Source organism: Mandrillus leucophaeus, unplaced genomic scaffold (assembly GCF_000951045.1).
Source record: "Mandrillus leucophaeus isolate KB7577 unplaced genomic scaffold, Mleu.le_1.0 Scaffold71, whole genome shotgun sequence".
Lineage (NCBI taxonomy): Eukaryota > Metazoa > Chordata > Mammalia > Primates > Cercopithecidae > Mandrillus > Mandrillus leucophaeus.
This window is the reverse complement of record NW_012107697.1, coordinates 4,674,813-4,690,253: the sequence shown is the minus strand read 5'-3', so window position 1 is coordinate 4,690,253 and position 15,441 is coordinate 4,674,813. Positions and strand designations below refer to the sequence as shown.

At 45.2% G+C, this 15,441-nt stretch overlaps 1 protein-coding gene across 1 annotated transcript in view; it reads right to left on the bottom strand.

Moving 5' to 3' along the window:
* The window catches only part of SORL1 (sortilin-related receptor, L(DLR class) A repeats containing), a 184,301-nt gene that overhangs the window by 55,130 nt on the left and 113,730 nt on the right, over window positions 1-15,441 (bottom strand). Inside the window, exons 21-24 of the mRNA XM_011964986.1 lie at window positions 15,223-15,361; window positions 7,998-8,171; window positions 5,961-6,074; window positions 1,857-1,979 (exon numbers count right to left, since the gene is read on the bottom strand). Of these exons, the coding sequence (XP_011820376.1) occupies window positions 1,857-1,979; window positions 5,961-6,074; window positions 7,998-8,171; window positions 15,223-15,361 (550 nt within the window). The remainder of the gene's footprint in view (window positions 1-1,856; window positions 1,980-5,960; window positions 6,075-7,997; window positions 8,172-15,222; window positions 15,362-15,441) is intronic.

Here is a 15,441-nt window from a genome sequence, read left to right as displayed (position 1 = left end):
CTGCTGGCACCTCAATCTTGGACCTCCCAGTCTCCAGTACTGTGAGAAACAAAATACTACTGTTTATAAATTACCTATACTAAGTATTTTGTTATCGCAGCCCAAACAGACTATGGCATAGAACTTTCACATGGAGTTTACAGAGCCTCAGAAAACAGGAGCAGCCAAGCGTGGGGCCCGAGGCAGCCATCTCAGTCATTCTCCCCAAGAGGCTTGTTGATGGCAAAGCTGGTAAATCAGATATTGATGAGGAAGAGTTTGGAAACTTACGAAGAGGACCTGCATCAGAGGATGGGGCTAACTGGGACGCTGGGATGAATTCAGGACAAACTAGTAAGAATGGGACATGAACAGAGGATCCGGGGGGCTGAAACTGTTTCACAGTCAAACATGTGCCCCGTACGTGAGCTCGATGATACCCGAAAGAGGGAACCATGTGGAGTTTCCTTCTTACTAGGGCAAAACTAGCCGCACGTTTCAACCTTCTAAGAGTGCTGGGAGAGGAATGGCAGGGATGAAGAGAAAATAGTTGCACATTCCAAGGACATGTTTTCAAGCACTTGAAGAAGGAAAACTGGGAATTTTTAAAAAACCTTCCAAGAGCCAGGCTAGGGGTATTATCTGTGTGGAAGTGGCCTAGGCCGTGCTCTACTGGTTAAATTGTGTTGAGATGATTTACAAGCTGCCTTAGCTCCCCTTATTTCAGCCTCTGTGAGTCAAACCACCTGCTCATAATCAAGCAGGCTGTGTCCATGTGCACAAGCACAGCGTGGCTGGACCTGCCCCCGTGGACAGGGAGAGAGGGCCGAGTAGGGCCTGGCCAACTCATCACCACGTCTGGGTCAGCGTCTGGCCTCCGCTCTCACTTCCCTCTCATGCCTCAATCTGGCACACCATGCTGATTGCATAACGTCTCCTTTGGTGGTCAGCAACTATGAGTCTGGGACCGAAGACTGTTAACTAACATAGGTCTCATGAAACTGACACGGAGGTACTGTGCAACAGAAATAGTGCAGGGTTAGAAAACAGGAGACATGGATTCCAGTTCCCCATTCTGACACAACTAATTGTGTTACCTTGAATAAGCCCCCTGACCTCAACAGACCTCAGTCACTCTAGAAAGTAGAAATTAAAAGGATTGGACCAGAGAATCTCTATCATTCCTTGGAATTGTAACCCACTGTTTTTCTAAATATAAAAATGTCCATTCAGAAAACAGATGCTCACTCAATGCCTATACCATCTGCTGACTTCTAATAATAACAGAGTTGAATGAATTAAATTGGTTAAAAAAAAAAGAACAGTTCACAGAGGTGCAGATCTGTGTCTTCAGCGGGCTAATCTCACACACACTCAGACATGTGGGCCAAGCCTGTAGCGCTGTTAATAACTCCCTGAATTCATTCAGAAATTTACTTCCTTATCATCACCTTTTGTCCTTGTAGCATTTCTCCAAGGCAAAGCAGGGTCCATTTCTCCATTTTTCAGATTAGAAAACAAAGGCTAATCTAAGAGTAAGTGACAGGAGCTGAGTCTCCACTCCATCTTTTCCGACCATGAATCATGAGGGTTCAGTTCTGCTGGAGACGCTTGATCCAGAGACCCTAGATTCCCATTCACTTTGGATCAAGTGTCTCCAGCAGAACTGAATCCCCATGAAAAGCAGAAAACAAGCTCTTTAAGAATGGAAGAGAGAAATTACTCAACCCCACCATGTGGATGGAGAAAGCCATTCAGCTAGAATATCATAAATCCTGAGATGGCGATCAGAAAACCAGTACACACCAGTACAGCCCTGTGAGGGAGCACGATGACCCCTCTCCGGAGCAGGGTTTCAGGATGTGGCGTCCCCTTACCACAATGACTTTCATCACTGTTGTCTCCACAGTCATCCTCCAGGTCACATTTATAGGAGAGTGGGATACAAGTCCCAGACTCCTGGCAACGAAACTGGGTGTCCAGGTCACAGATAGTGGTAGCTAAAATGGGAGAGAAAGATGATATACTCCTTAGGTACAATTAACTTCCCACAAATGTAAATATCCTACTGGAAAGCCAATTAAAAAATAGAAGAAAGCAGATATTAATTGTAGCAACAGAAATTAAACCTAGACTTACAGAAGAAATAAATTGCATGAGAGCCTGAAATTTACAACCAAGAGAGATAAGGGTATATCTTTCTGTGGACAGCTTCCAGATTGGAATAGGACTGGGAAAAGTGAGAAGCTGTCATCTGTTGGGGAGAGAGAGTGACAGGCTAGATTACCTCCTAAGATCCCTTCAGACGTGAAAAGTGTCTTCCTAAATAAGTGGCAGAAATACCTTTATCTACAAAACTACCTTTAGAGAAGCTCAATTTCACCCAAGAAGTTAGCACTTCACTGGACAGATGGTAAAGGCAACACGGAGGTAGAATTCCACAGTAGGAACAGAGGCTCTGTCTGTAGTCGGTCAAGACTGGGCATCAAATCCTGGCTCTACCTCTTCCTGGGGAAATTAATTTTAATCTCCCTATGGCTCAGTTTTTGCAACAGTAACATTGGGTAAGATAACATGTCCAAGTGTTTGAGATCACAGTCAGAGAGACTAGATTTGTTTTTTTGTTTTTTTGAGATGGAGTCTTGCTCTGTTGCCCAGGCAGGAGTACAGTGGTGCAATCTCGGCTCACTACAACCTCCACCTCCCAGGTTCAAGTGATTTCTCCTGCCTCAGCCTCCCAAGTAGCTGGGATTACAGGCACCCACCACCAGCCCCAGTTAATTTTTGTATTTTTAGTGCAGACAGGGTTTCGTCACATTGGCCAGGCTGGTCTCGAACTCCTGGCCTCAAGTGATCTGCCTGCATCGGCCTCCCAAAGTGCTGGGATTATAGGCATGAGCCACCGGGCCCAGTCAGAAAGACTAGATTTGCAGTGAATCTGCTACCTACAACTAACTTAATCTACCTTTACCTGGTAGCATTATTATGAAGACAAATCAGGGAACAAGTTTGGAACCAGAGCCTATTAAATAGGATGTAAATATAATGGGCTCTAAACAAATGTCACTTCTCTTCCTCATCATTCCTCACGTCCTTCTGGCATTAGAATGGATATAGAATTAGATTTTTCTTCCTCTCCTAAGTAGATATTTCCTGTGCTTAAGCACAATCCCTGGCACCCCGTGAAACACCCTCCAGGAAAGGCGAGGGGAAGGCAGGCTGCTCTCAGGAGCAGTGAAAGGCTGACCCAGGAGGTAAAATGTGGCAGAACAGAATCCTGGCACGGGGGAGGGGTTATCATGCACGAAATGCCAAATAGCAATGCTGCCGTTAGACATCCTGGCAGCTCTTATTTGAGGCTCCATTTCTTCTCTGTAATTGAGCTCGTGGTGGGAGGCAGGGGATGAATGCAAAATGACAAGACTGCAGGGATTCACGTCAAAACCCTGAGTGCCTGACAGCCACCCAGCTGGAGGAATCTGTGTAAGAGGGAGGGAAACCCACTGACAACACCCTCCTGCATCCCTGTGTCCCCCCTCCTCCACTGCTCCCTGGCGGCTGGCGGGGTGCCTCACTTAACTCCCCACATGGCAGTACTCAGTCACGGCGGTCCCTCTTCTGCAGCCCTGCTTAGAAACAGGGAACCTCTCTCCTCCACACGCAACCTCCTTGATGAGGGACACACGTGTGCAGGCACAGATAAGCCCCTCTCTCCATTCCCAGGCTCTGAGTTTTAAATCCTTCTGGTTCCTCCTCTCCACACCTCAGCTCCATCTGACGTGTGTAGATCTGAGCCAGGTGAACTAGGGAGATGACAGAACAGAAAGCAGGTCTCGGGGTCTCCGGAAAGTGAATCCCAGTTGACATTCACACCAAGCTGGGAGGAGGGCAGGGCCAGCTCCATACTTCATGCGTAACTGTGCAGTCTGCAACAGAGCTCAGGGGCTGGGTGGGAGGAAGCCACTGGGGGCAGCAGGTGCCTCCCAAAAGATGCAGGTCTTCATTCCTCTCAAAACTCGGAGCCAATACAAGATTCAGCCTGTCCATTTAGTAGAAACCAAGCCCAAGGGCACAAGGAGGAATGCTGGGCCGCCTGCGTCCCTCACTTGGATATGAGGTCATCTGGTTTGTATCTCACTGCTTCCACTGTGCCTAATTATGTCTGGGCAATTTCCTTGCAACTTGTTAATTCTAAGAAGCATCTTCTATCCCACCCAGATATGTAATAAACTCCTTTCCGTTACCTGCTGCAATGCTGTTGATAAGCATTAATGTTTTTAAAGAGCTTTGGCTATTCCCCCACAAATATCACACCTTCCCGCAACTCTGGTAGACAGAGGAGGCTTTATAGGCCTTATTTTTTGCAGAAAAGACACAGAGAGGCTAGTGCTTTCCCAAATCTGCCATTCCGCAAATAAGCTCTTCTCCCTCGGTGTGAAAGGCATCCTCTGAAGCCAAGGGAAAACGATTAAGGAAAGGCTTTGTGAATAACCCTCTATCAGTCAAAAGGGGGAGTCTGTAGGATTGCAGGGCCCAGATGTGTTTAATGAGCTGGATATTTCTCAAGTTGCTTTCTGGGTGAAGTGGCAGGGGAGCCAGGCACAGGCCCCATGGATGACTGGCTAAATGAGTATCTAGAGCTGCCCATTAATCTGTTCTTACAGTACAAATGGGTAAATGAGCCCCTGGGTTGCCAAAGGTAAAATATTTAAAAGAGAAGCTTCTGACTTGGTTCCTGCTTCTGGTCTCTCTCCATCAAACGCATTCTGCCGAGTCACTCCTTATCCTTCCAAAGATGAACTTTTATCACATCACATCAGTGGTTCCCAACTGCGTCTCCCATAAAGTCCACAAAGCCCTTGCTGCCCTGGGCCCCACCCATTCATCCAACTTCACCTTGGCCCCTGTGCCCATGCCCATTCCCCATAACTCAAACCAGTTTCCCGGCCACGCCAGCTTCCCCACATGCTGCTCTCTTGCCTGTGAATTGATTCCCTCCACCTCTGCTTGGCTCACCCCAGACACTTTCCAGAGCTCTTTGCTAGGGCCTGCCCAAGTTTGCTTTGGGTGCCCATCCTACATGAACATGACACTTCCCCATCGCAGTGCCCATCGCTCTACTATAACTGCCTATTTTTCTGACTCCTACTTCAGACTGTGAACTCCGTTTCCACCTTGATCAGCAATATACGTGCAGGCCCAGTACACAGCCTGGAACACAGGGTGTATAGCAACTGCTCGTTGAGTGAATGCATGACTAACAAAAGGGCAAATCATTTCCTTATAAGATGATGTCGAAGCTATTAGAAATTAAGTGAAGAAAAGATAGTGAACATTTGTGGTTCATAAACTATCTGTTATTTGTGATTGTTTGGTTTTCTTTAACTTCTGCTAACCACAGTCTTATACTTTAGAAGTCAGACCTTAAAAGTTATACAGCTCAAAGATGACATTTACATGGCAGGTACACCAATGGCCCCACACTGTAGGCCAAGCTATGCATTACTAACCAATGAAAACAATCTCTCTTGAGCCTGGTAGGTAGCCAGCATCGACTAACTGGAGTAAATACTCATTTCCCATCCCTAAAAAGGCTGAATATTGAATTTTCAAATCAAAGAATATCACGTGTTTACTCACCCAAGTCACCAGTTTTATTACAGAGCCACAGCCAAGACTAGAGCCCAGATTGCCAAATCAGTTCAGTTTCAGCCATGTGATGTTTATTTATAAATCTCTTGTAATGAGTGGTACTTCTGGGGTGGTTAAATACATATTATGTATATAATATTAATCCTATATATCTAATACCTACCTGTATGTGGAAATATGTTTTCTCTGTCATCCAAGCCCCATCCACTTAGACGGGCATCACCAATCATGGGTGGCCCTCACCCTAGACCTTAGGCCCTCAGCCTGGGAAGAGCCCACCAGGCTTCTGAGTAATGGCAAATGCTTAATGTCCAACCCAGAAGACTCACGGCAGTTTCTCTCATCGCTCATGTCTCCACAGTCGTTGTCGAAGTCACACCACCAGATGCTGTTGATACAGTTCCCATTGCTGCAGCGATACTGGTTGCGGAGACAGGTGTTCTCTACCCATCAGAGTGCGGCAGGGGAGGAAATGAAACCAATATTATTCTCACTGCTGGACCACAGGACTTTCTCTTTGGCGTTTCCCTTCCTTTAGTAACATGGTGGTAAAGGGGGAGGAGGAACACCAAGCACACATGTATACAGGGAAGGAAATGTCCCATACTAGCCTCTTGCTTTCCTCTTTTAGTTAAAATCAAAGGAGAGAAGGCTTGCTGGAAGAAATGCTTAGGAAGGATAACCATGACACCAATTGAGTCTATTGGGTAGTGAATAGAGTACATCAACATTACAAAATACTAATTACACACAGAACTCCTTAATGGACCGTGTCTACACAGTATTAAAACAGACAGATTCAATATATCTATAGGTATGTTTATATATATATGGTTATATATATCCATATATATTCTATCTATCAAGCAAATGAGTTACGAAGATTTTCTCAATACTCGGAGACTTTTTTCTGTCCCATGACTACTTTAAAGCAAGCAATTAAAATTCCTTACAGAAAAAAATGTATTGTTTGGCAAACTGCATCGACGACATGTGATGACTGGTCTCTTATTTGGATAATCAAAGGCATTCTAATGGGAAATATGGAGTAGCTTTCTTCCCCTTCTCTTGGAATTTAGTGTTGATTTTATTTCTTTCCAAACAGTTTTAAGATTGTATCCACAGCCTGAAAGAAAGTTTCTTGTTTCTAAGAAAGAAAGGCTCATCGTTTTTCTGTTTATATTTCTTAAGGAAGACTGACTAAAAGGCTTGTATTGTGTGTTTCACTGCCTTGGACGTGGGCTGCTATGAGAAGCAGGGGTAGGATTACAAAGCAAATAGAGTAGGCACGGTGGCTCACGGCTGTGATCCCAGCTCCTTGAGAGGCAGAGGAGGGAGGATCCCTTGAGCCTAGACGTTCAAGACCGGACTGGACAACAAAGTGAGACCTCACCCCTGTAAAAGAAATTAGCCGGACTCGTGCCGGGAGTCCTAGCTTCATGGGAAGCTGAGACAGGAGGATCCCTTAAGCCCAGGAGTTTGAGTTGAGGCTGCAGTGAGCGTGAATGTGCCAGCCTGGGCAATAGCAAGACCCTGTCTCTTTCCTGTCTCTTTAAAATGTTTAAAAAAAAAAAAAAAAAAAAAAGGCAAATAAAATCACAGATAAGGAAAAGCAGAAATTCTGGCCATCAATCCATGTACTTCATGGCAAGGTGCCCTTGCAGGGCTTCACCCCACTCACAGAAACATGAAGCTGGAGGGTAGGGAAGTGGTGAGGGTAAAGATTACACAGGAAGGAAAAATTTTTAAATTTCGGAGGAAAGAAATTTTAAATTTCTATATTCAAATTCAGAGGGGGAGTGGGCGTAAGGCTGCTATCGCCACTTGGTCACGGCATGAAAGTCTAGACTCAAAGCGCTTTGCAAACATTGGTCTGAAAGTTCAGGACACGCTGGGCTAGGCTGTGGTGAGAGGATGGACAACCGTTAGGTGAGAGTAAGTCAACCCGGAAGGAGTCACCCTGGTTATTTTTCCCAGTCAGGCTGGTCCAGCTTATGCAAAACAGGAAAAGGTAAGAAACCTGGATGTGAGGGATGGGTGAGGAAAGGAAGAAGCAAAAGAATAAAAAGGGAGACCCTGAAGAAAGCCTGTGCCACCTGACATGAAACCAAAAACCACAACTACTCCTTAGAAAGGCACAGCGTAGGCCTGTTCTGAATGAGGCCTGAAGGGCCTCTTTGACCCTTACCAGGCCTTAGAACCCAAACCAGTATTCTTGTAAGTATCTGCTACGTTTGATTTTTACCTTGGACTTTTTCCAATAACGGGAAAAGGTCAGGAAACAGAGAGCTATCCCTCCCACCCCTGGCGGGGGAGCAGGAAACAAAGGAAGGAGGATGACAGGCAAAAAAGAAAAAGGGAAGCACCTTCTTTGACACAGGTATTGTTCTTGAGCTGATAGCCCTGAGGGCAGTCACACATCAGGTCCCCTGACGGAAGCACGCTGCTGGACACACCCTCTGGACACCTGCAGCTTCTACTGTTGTTGGCCTTGGGCAGGCACAGCAGGCTGCACGGCCTGGGCACACAGGCATTGCTTCCTGGAGGGCAGACAAACAGCAGCAGGCAGGTTAATACACACCATGAGAGAGGTACCGAATACATAAAGGAGACCCACTGTAACCTCCTCGTCTTACGGAAAGGACAGCGGGAAGTTCTAAAGGGTCAAGGGGCAAGCTCTGGGGGGCCTACTGTGCCGAAACCTTCTGCTCAGTATAACCAGTGACTTGCATCCTGTCTTCAGCCAGATCAGACTGCCCCAGAGCCAAGCCAGGCAGCAGTGTTCCTCCTGGGAATTTGGAATTGGGTTACTGAAAGACAAGAAAGCAACCAAGGAACTGGAGCCAGGGAAAGGGTCATAGAATGTGGGTGTTGAAGTGGCACATGGCAAGCCAAAACTGTGTGGAAGTCGTAACTCTGGGTATGCAGATAAGCTCAGTCTGCAGACAGTCAGGAGACTAAAAGAGACTTACGGAGATGCCAGGCATGGCAGCATGCACCTGTAGCCCCAGCTACCCAGGAGGCTGAGGCAGGAGGATCGCTCGAGCCTGGGAGCTCGAATCCAGCCTGGGCAATATAGCAAGATCCTATCCCTTAATTTTTTTTTTTTAAATTGAAAAAAGAATCAGAATGTCTTTGGATTTCTCAATCACAACACTGGTGGCTATAATATAGTTGAACACTGCCTTGAAAATTCTGAATAAATTGTTTTTTTAAAAGAAACTTATGGAGAGAAGAGGCCTAACGAGAGGGAAAGAGAAAGAACAGCTCCAGTCCCCATGAGGCTCTCCTAGACTTCCATCTTTGGGCTCCTTTAGTCATTCCATAAAACCATTCACTTGAGCTAGCTTGGGTGGGTTTCTGCTCCTTAGCGCCCCAAAGGCCTTAATTAAAACATACACCTGATTAATGGTGAACCCAGGACAAAAATCCAGGCCTCCCCTTCTCAATTCCTTTGTGCCACAGTGCAGCTCAAGAGCTAAATGAGGAGCCAACCACAGTACTCACCAATCACTGCTGTGCAATGAGTTCATATAAGGACTAGTGCATGATGATCTAGCCCACTCCTGCCAATCTTTTCTCTGGTTCAGCTTACCAAAGGTAGCACCAGAGAGAGTTGGTAAAATCCATCACTGCACTCTTGAGAAGGAGCCTTTGTGGATGAACAAAGGTGGCAAAAGTGCCATCCCATCCCCTACGTCATTCCAGGGATGGCGGGTAAGAGGATATATAAACCATTTTATAACAATCTGAAACATGATACAACTATGGGGTCACAGAAACTGTGAAATCATGTTTTCTCTTTTGACTGCAATTATTAATCATGAAAATGGGGAAAATGAACACAAAAACTTAGATAGAACTCAACTGCTAATTCTTCATTTGTGCTATGTCATGGACAGAGACACCCTCCCACACATCAGCACCATATCCAAATCATCTGCTGCCATCCAGCCAAGCGTTCATCTAAGTCATGCGTATCCTGGCCTACAGGTTAGACGAAGTTCATTAATGGCAATCAGTATCAATATGGATAATATACTCAGTAGCTTTGGGTGTGTGGGCACCTCATTGGTTAGTTTACATTATGAATAAAAATAAAAATCACAACGCTATGGCAACAATGTTATTATGATGCCAAGGAAAAGAGTAAGAGGTATTACCAAAGAGAGAAAACATACACATCCAGAGGAAGGGAAGTCCATATGATGAAACATTCCAAAAGGTTCAGTAAATAATCAATCATAACAGCTTAATTACCATAGCAGCATAGCAGACTAACCAGGTGACTACAGCAGAAGCCCCCGACATCCCTTCACTCTGATCTATTAGTGGGCACAGACTGCTCCTTTAGTTCAAAGGTACAGGCCACTGGCTACAAGAGGGAATGCAGAATTGACACAGAGCCACCACTCATGAGAAACAACTCAAACAAGGATGTGGGAACATGTGTTTTGTATTCAAAGGACAATATATCACTCAATGTTCCAAGATCCTGAACAATAACAGAATATGATGTTATCTTAAAATACTCTATGACTGGCTGGGTGCAGTGGCTCACACCTGTAATCCCAGCCCTTTGGGAGGCCGAGGTGGGAGGATCACTGGAGCCCAGGAGTTCGAGACCACGCTAAGCAACATAGTGAAGACCGTCTCTACAAAAAAAGTAAACACAATTAGCTGGGTACACATCTGTGATCCCAGCCACTCCAGAGGCTGAAGTGGGAGGATCGTTTAAGCCCAGGAGGCAGAGGCTGCAGTTCGCTGAGATAGCACCACTGCACTCCAGCCTGGGCAACAGAGCCACAGCCTGTCTCAAAAACAAACAAAACAAACAAATAAAAAATCTGCTCTACTACAGGATGATTTTTTCCACAGGGATCGTGTCTGTAAAATAACGTAACTAACATTTTCATATGCAGAGCAAATATTCCTATCCAAACAAGCAAGAGCTAAGAGCAGAGAACTCAAAATGGGGTATCATATTTCAGGAGGCTGATCTAGGCAGAGATGTATGAAACTGTACTCTGAGGCAGTAACCAGGGACAAATTCCAAACCAAGCCAACCAGGTCACTGATCATGAGAGGCAGGCAGGGCAGGAATGTCTAGGCTGGTAGGAAGCCAGAGAATGGAAAACGGGAGAGCTGCATCAGAGAGAAGCTGGAAGAAGATGGAACTCCTATGATGGCAATTCCACCACAGCCACAGACCCTTTATACAGGATGCCAACTGTCTTGAGTAGACCAAGCAATATGAAAACCGTGATCTCAATGTGAAGAGCGGACAAGTGAGAGCAATCGTCTTCAAAGACATTCCCTTAGAAGATCAAACACGTAGTCCCGTGACGTCTTCACTGGCCATGTTCAGAACATTTTCACATTTCCTCTTTGGAAAATTCCTCCAGGAATACTTTAGGAGCCAAAAATGTCATCATCTCAAGTATCTATACACTTCGCAATTATCAAAATCAAATCTACCTCAAATAATAAATACGTACCCTCATTACAGATATTTAAAAGCACGTACTTACTGCAGGCTCTAAAGGAGAATTCCAAAACTTCGAAAGAATTCCAAAGCTCCAAGAGCCATTGCAGGAGCAACTGAATACATCAACAATCTTGTAAAGTAACCTCTTTAAAGAAAAAACACACTTTACAAAGAATAGATTCCAGTAATACCATTTAAAAACCAGCTAGTGGTCAGGCACAGGGGCTCATACCTGTAAATCCTAGCACTTTGGGAGGCCAGGGTGGGCAGACTGCCTAAGCTCAGGAGTTCGAGACCAGCCTGGGCAATATGGTGAAACCCAATCTCTACTAAAATACAAAAAATTAGCCAGGCATGGTGACACGTGCCTTTAGTGCCAGCTACTTAGGAAGCTGAGGCACAAGAATTGCTTGAACCCAGGAGGCAGAGGTTGCAGTGAGCCGAGATCACGCCACTGCACTCCAGCTGGGGCAACAGAGTGAGACTCTGTCTCCAAAAAAACTAAATACATAAAAATAAAAAATAAAAACCAGCTAGCTATAAAGGAAAAATGCATTTTTTGTTATCTGTTTATAACCAAATATTTCAAATTGATAAATGTTGCAATTGAACAACATTTTAATCAGGAACAATCATCAGTGAAAATCTAGAACAGGACTTCTGAACTGCTGTCACACTACCAGGGCACTGCTATTCCAGCAACACATGGCAGAGGGAGCACAGCCTGGTGCTTTTATCCAAGTTCAAGCTTTGACGTCAACCGAGCCACAGTGCAAATTCTTACCACTTACTAAGAGTGTGACCTACTCAAGTTACTAAACCAGACTTTCATATTGTCATCTATAAAGTGGAAATATTAACAGTACATATGGAAATCTTTGGAAAGACGAAGTGAGGTTATACAAGCCCACAAAGCATATTACTGTGGTACTTACAACACAGCAACCCCTCAATAAATGTCGTTACTATCAATTATTATTATTTAACACTTGGTTAATATAGTAGTCCCCACTTATTCCAAAGTCCCCAATTCCAGGACCCCCAGGTGACGCCTGAAACTGCAGATAGGACCAAACCCTATAAATACTGTGCATGAATTTACTTTTCCTTCTTTACAATTTCAGAGATAGAAGGTTCGTTCTTACAGCAGATCTTAGCAAACTCAGTGTAAGATTTTTTTCCTCCCTTATTAAGTCTAGAACTTTCACCCTTTCCCTAAAGGAATCACTTTACGACCTCTCTTCGGCATATCCACATTACTAGAATCACTACTCTTGAGATATAGGGTCATCATGAAGTAAAATAAGGGTTCCTTGCACACAAGCACTGCAATACTTTGACACCCTGATAACTCAGCCAGCTCCTAAAGGGACTAATGAGCCGGCAGCATCAACAGCATGAGACACTGGACAAAGGGAGGATTCACATCCCAGGTGGAACAGGGAGGGGACAGTGCAAGATTTCATCATACTATTCAGAACAGCAAGCAATTTAACTCTTATACATTATTTATTTCTGGAATTTTCTATATATATTTTTGGACAGTGGTTGACTGCAGGTAGCTGAAATCACAGAAAGCAAAATGGCAAATAAGTAGGAGACTACTGTAGAAAGTCCTGAATATATTAGGAGGAGACAACAAAAATAATAAAGATGGACAGGAGTTCCCAACACACACCATGGATCTGTAATACAGTGTCCAAAAAAGCAAGTATCTTCTCAGTTCCAGAAAAGCAAGCAGGTTAGAGCAGAGTTCAAGGCCAAAAGGTGTGGAGTGCTCACAGACAGTGCTGACAGCCAGACACCACTGCAGAAGTTTTGATTTGACCCGCACTGGGCTGCAGAGAAACACAAAAACATCTTTCTCCAGCCCTGCGTTAGGAGGCAGGAGGTCTTCTGGAAGTATCCTGCTCACAACCACAGGGGAATAAGAGAGAACCCCAAAGGCAAACAGAGAAAGGAGCAGAGAGGCGAAAACTGGCCATGGCCAAAGGGACGGTCACAGCCGCCTCTGCACAGGTCCAGGTCTGTGTTCTACTCACCAACACAGATCTCCCCCAAAACATTTTTTTTTTTTTTTGAGACAGGGTCTCACTCTGTCACCCAGGATGGAGTGCAGCAGCACAATCTCGGCTAAACTGCAACCTCAACCTCCCGAGGTCAGGTGACCCTCACACCTCCACCTCCCGAGTAGCTGAGACTACAGATGCGCGCCACTATGCCTTGCTAATACATAGCTCCCTTTTAAACCAGCCTGTCATCTATCCAGACCTCACTCTGGGCCCCAAAATGACTCTGGCTAGCTTAAATGAAGATGACTCTTTGAGGCATGAAAGGGAAATTACACCTAAGATGAGGATTGTAGGCCTGTCTGTCTGGCACCAAGACACCATGTTTGCACGTGCTGAGACCACAGACTCCCTCCTCCCCCACTGCTCCCCAGTCACGGGTATGACTGCCTGTGTCAGCCGTGCTCAAGTTATTGGGATGAAGTGGACAGTCAAGACTGGGAAGTGAGTTGTGACCGGGTAACCACTGGCTTCATCTGCACACAGTGTTTCAGAAGCTCCTGTGTGCACATCAAACACATGCTTACAAGCACTTGTGAAAATGAAGACCCACTGGACTAAGGGGTAACGTGGAGAAATGCTAAAAATCCACTTGGAGAAATGCTAGAAACCCACTCTGCTAGCTAGCAAGTCAGATCAGTAGGGGTGGATGTCCTCCATCAAACAAAGGCCTGAAGATTTCAGTCACTGGAGCTGAGAAGCAAGATTCCTTCAACTCTCCTTATTTCAAAACAGGTGCCTCCTCTAAGAAAGAATGTGACTTCTCCATTTAGTGGCAGAATTGCAACAAAAGGCCAGCTCCTAAACTAGTGAGGATACTTTGGGAAAGCTAATTGATATCTGAGATTTAATTCCCTAATCTATAAACCATGGATCATAACACCAGCCTTCCCTACCTCACAGGTCAGTGGTGAAGTCATAACAAATAATATCGTCTTACATTTGTAAGACACTTTATAGTTTTCTCAGGGTGTTCTCATGCTATCTTCACAATCCCAAGAGGATAACAATGATATCTATAACGATATTATTTCCCCTGTCAATTTTCTCTTCGTATAGGGTCAGCCAAGAACCATACAACAATATCAACATTCCAGCTAAGAACAGAAAACTTAGCAGTTTGTCAATAAAGGAGAATCAGCAAACCCAGGATGCCATTTAATCCTGCTGAGATAAAGAGGGAAATTCTTAAAGGGACTATTCTTCTTGGTAATCCTCTGATCTTTCTCCTCTAGAATCAATCGTAAGGCTGGGAGATAAGCAAAATTAAAGAGCAGTCATGAAATGATAAAGGCTTTCCATTGAATAGTCTCAGACTCCAGGACTAGCAGGTCAAAGCCTCATAGCAGTTCTTGAAGCCTCACCCGATAGATCTCTCAAACAGCTCCTGTCTGCACTCACTGCAATTCTTCCCCTTCCTTTTCATCCCTTATTCTTTCAACAAATATGAATTGAGCACCGACAAAGTGCTAGACACTGGTAAGACTATCGGGGAATAAAACAGACAATCTCTTTCTTCATGGGGTTTAGAGTTTCATGGTGGGAAAAATTAATTAAAACAACACCTAACTACACAGCGCCATTCCAGCAGAGGTAGGTATGGGCAATGAGCAATAGGTCATCTGGGCAACCAGAGAACAAGCAAGAGGCCCTGGCGGGAAGCAGCAACGATCTCAGCACCCAGCCCAGAGTCTCTTCCTGCAAGTGTGCCAAACAGGGATTAAGCACATGTTGGGACTCTCCCAGCTGCAACAGAAGCCACGCCACCAATCAGTCAGGGGCCAAGGGCAGGAGGAGGGTGTAATTACCCACCAAGCACCAACACTCTAGGCAGGCAACAACATGCTGTCTTCCAGCTGTGTGTGTATCGTTAGAAAAGAAATTAAGATGTCATTAGGAAGAAATTAAATAATGTGCATGTTGTCGTGACAACAAAGACGCAGGCTGCCAGCTCCTGCTCTGAGCAGATTGGCCACACGCAGCCCCTTTCCTGAGATCAACTCTACAGAGACAACAGAAGAGACTCTGCCTTACCGGTGTTCTTCCCCTTGTAGAAAATCTTCATGTCCATGAGCCCCGTGAGCTGGTGCGCCAGAATCTCCATCTGAGACCCACTGTATTTGGAAGCTCGAAATATGCTGAGCTGTGACCAGTCATCCCAGTAGATTTCATTCTAAAAAGAAAACCTGTGCCCATTAGCCCAGCTCTTTAGTTCTTTATTCCGATCCCTCTCTAAGGGTAAGAGCTCCCCGA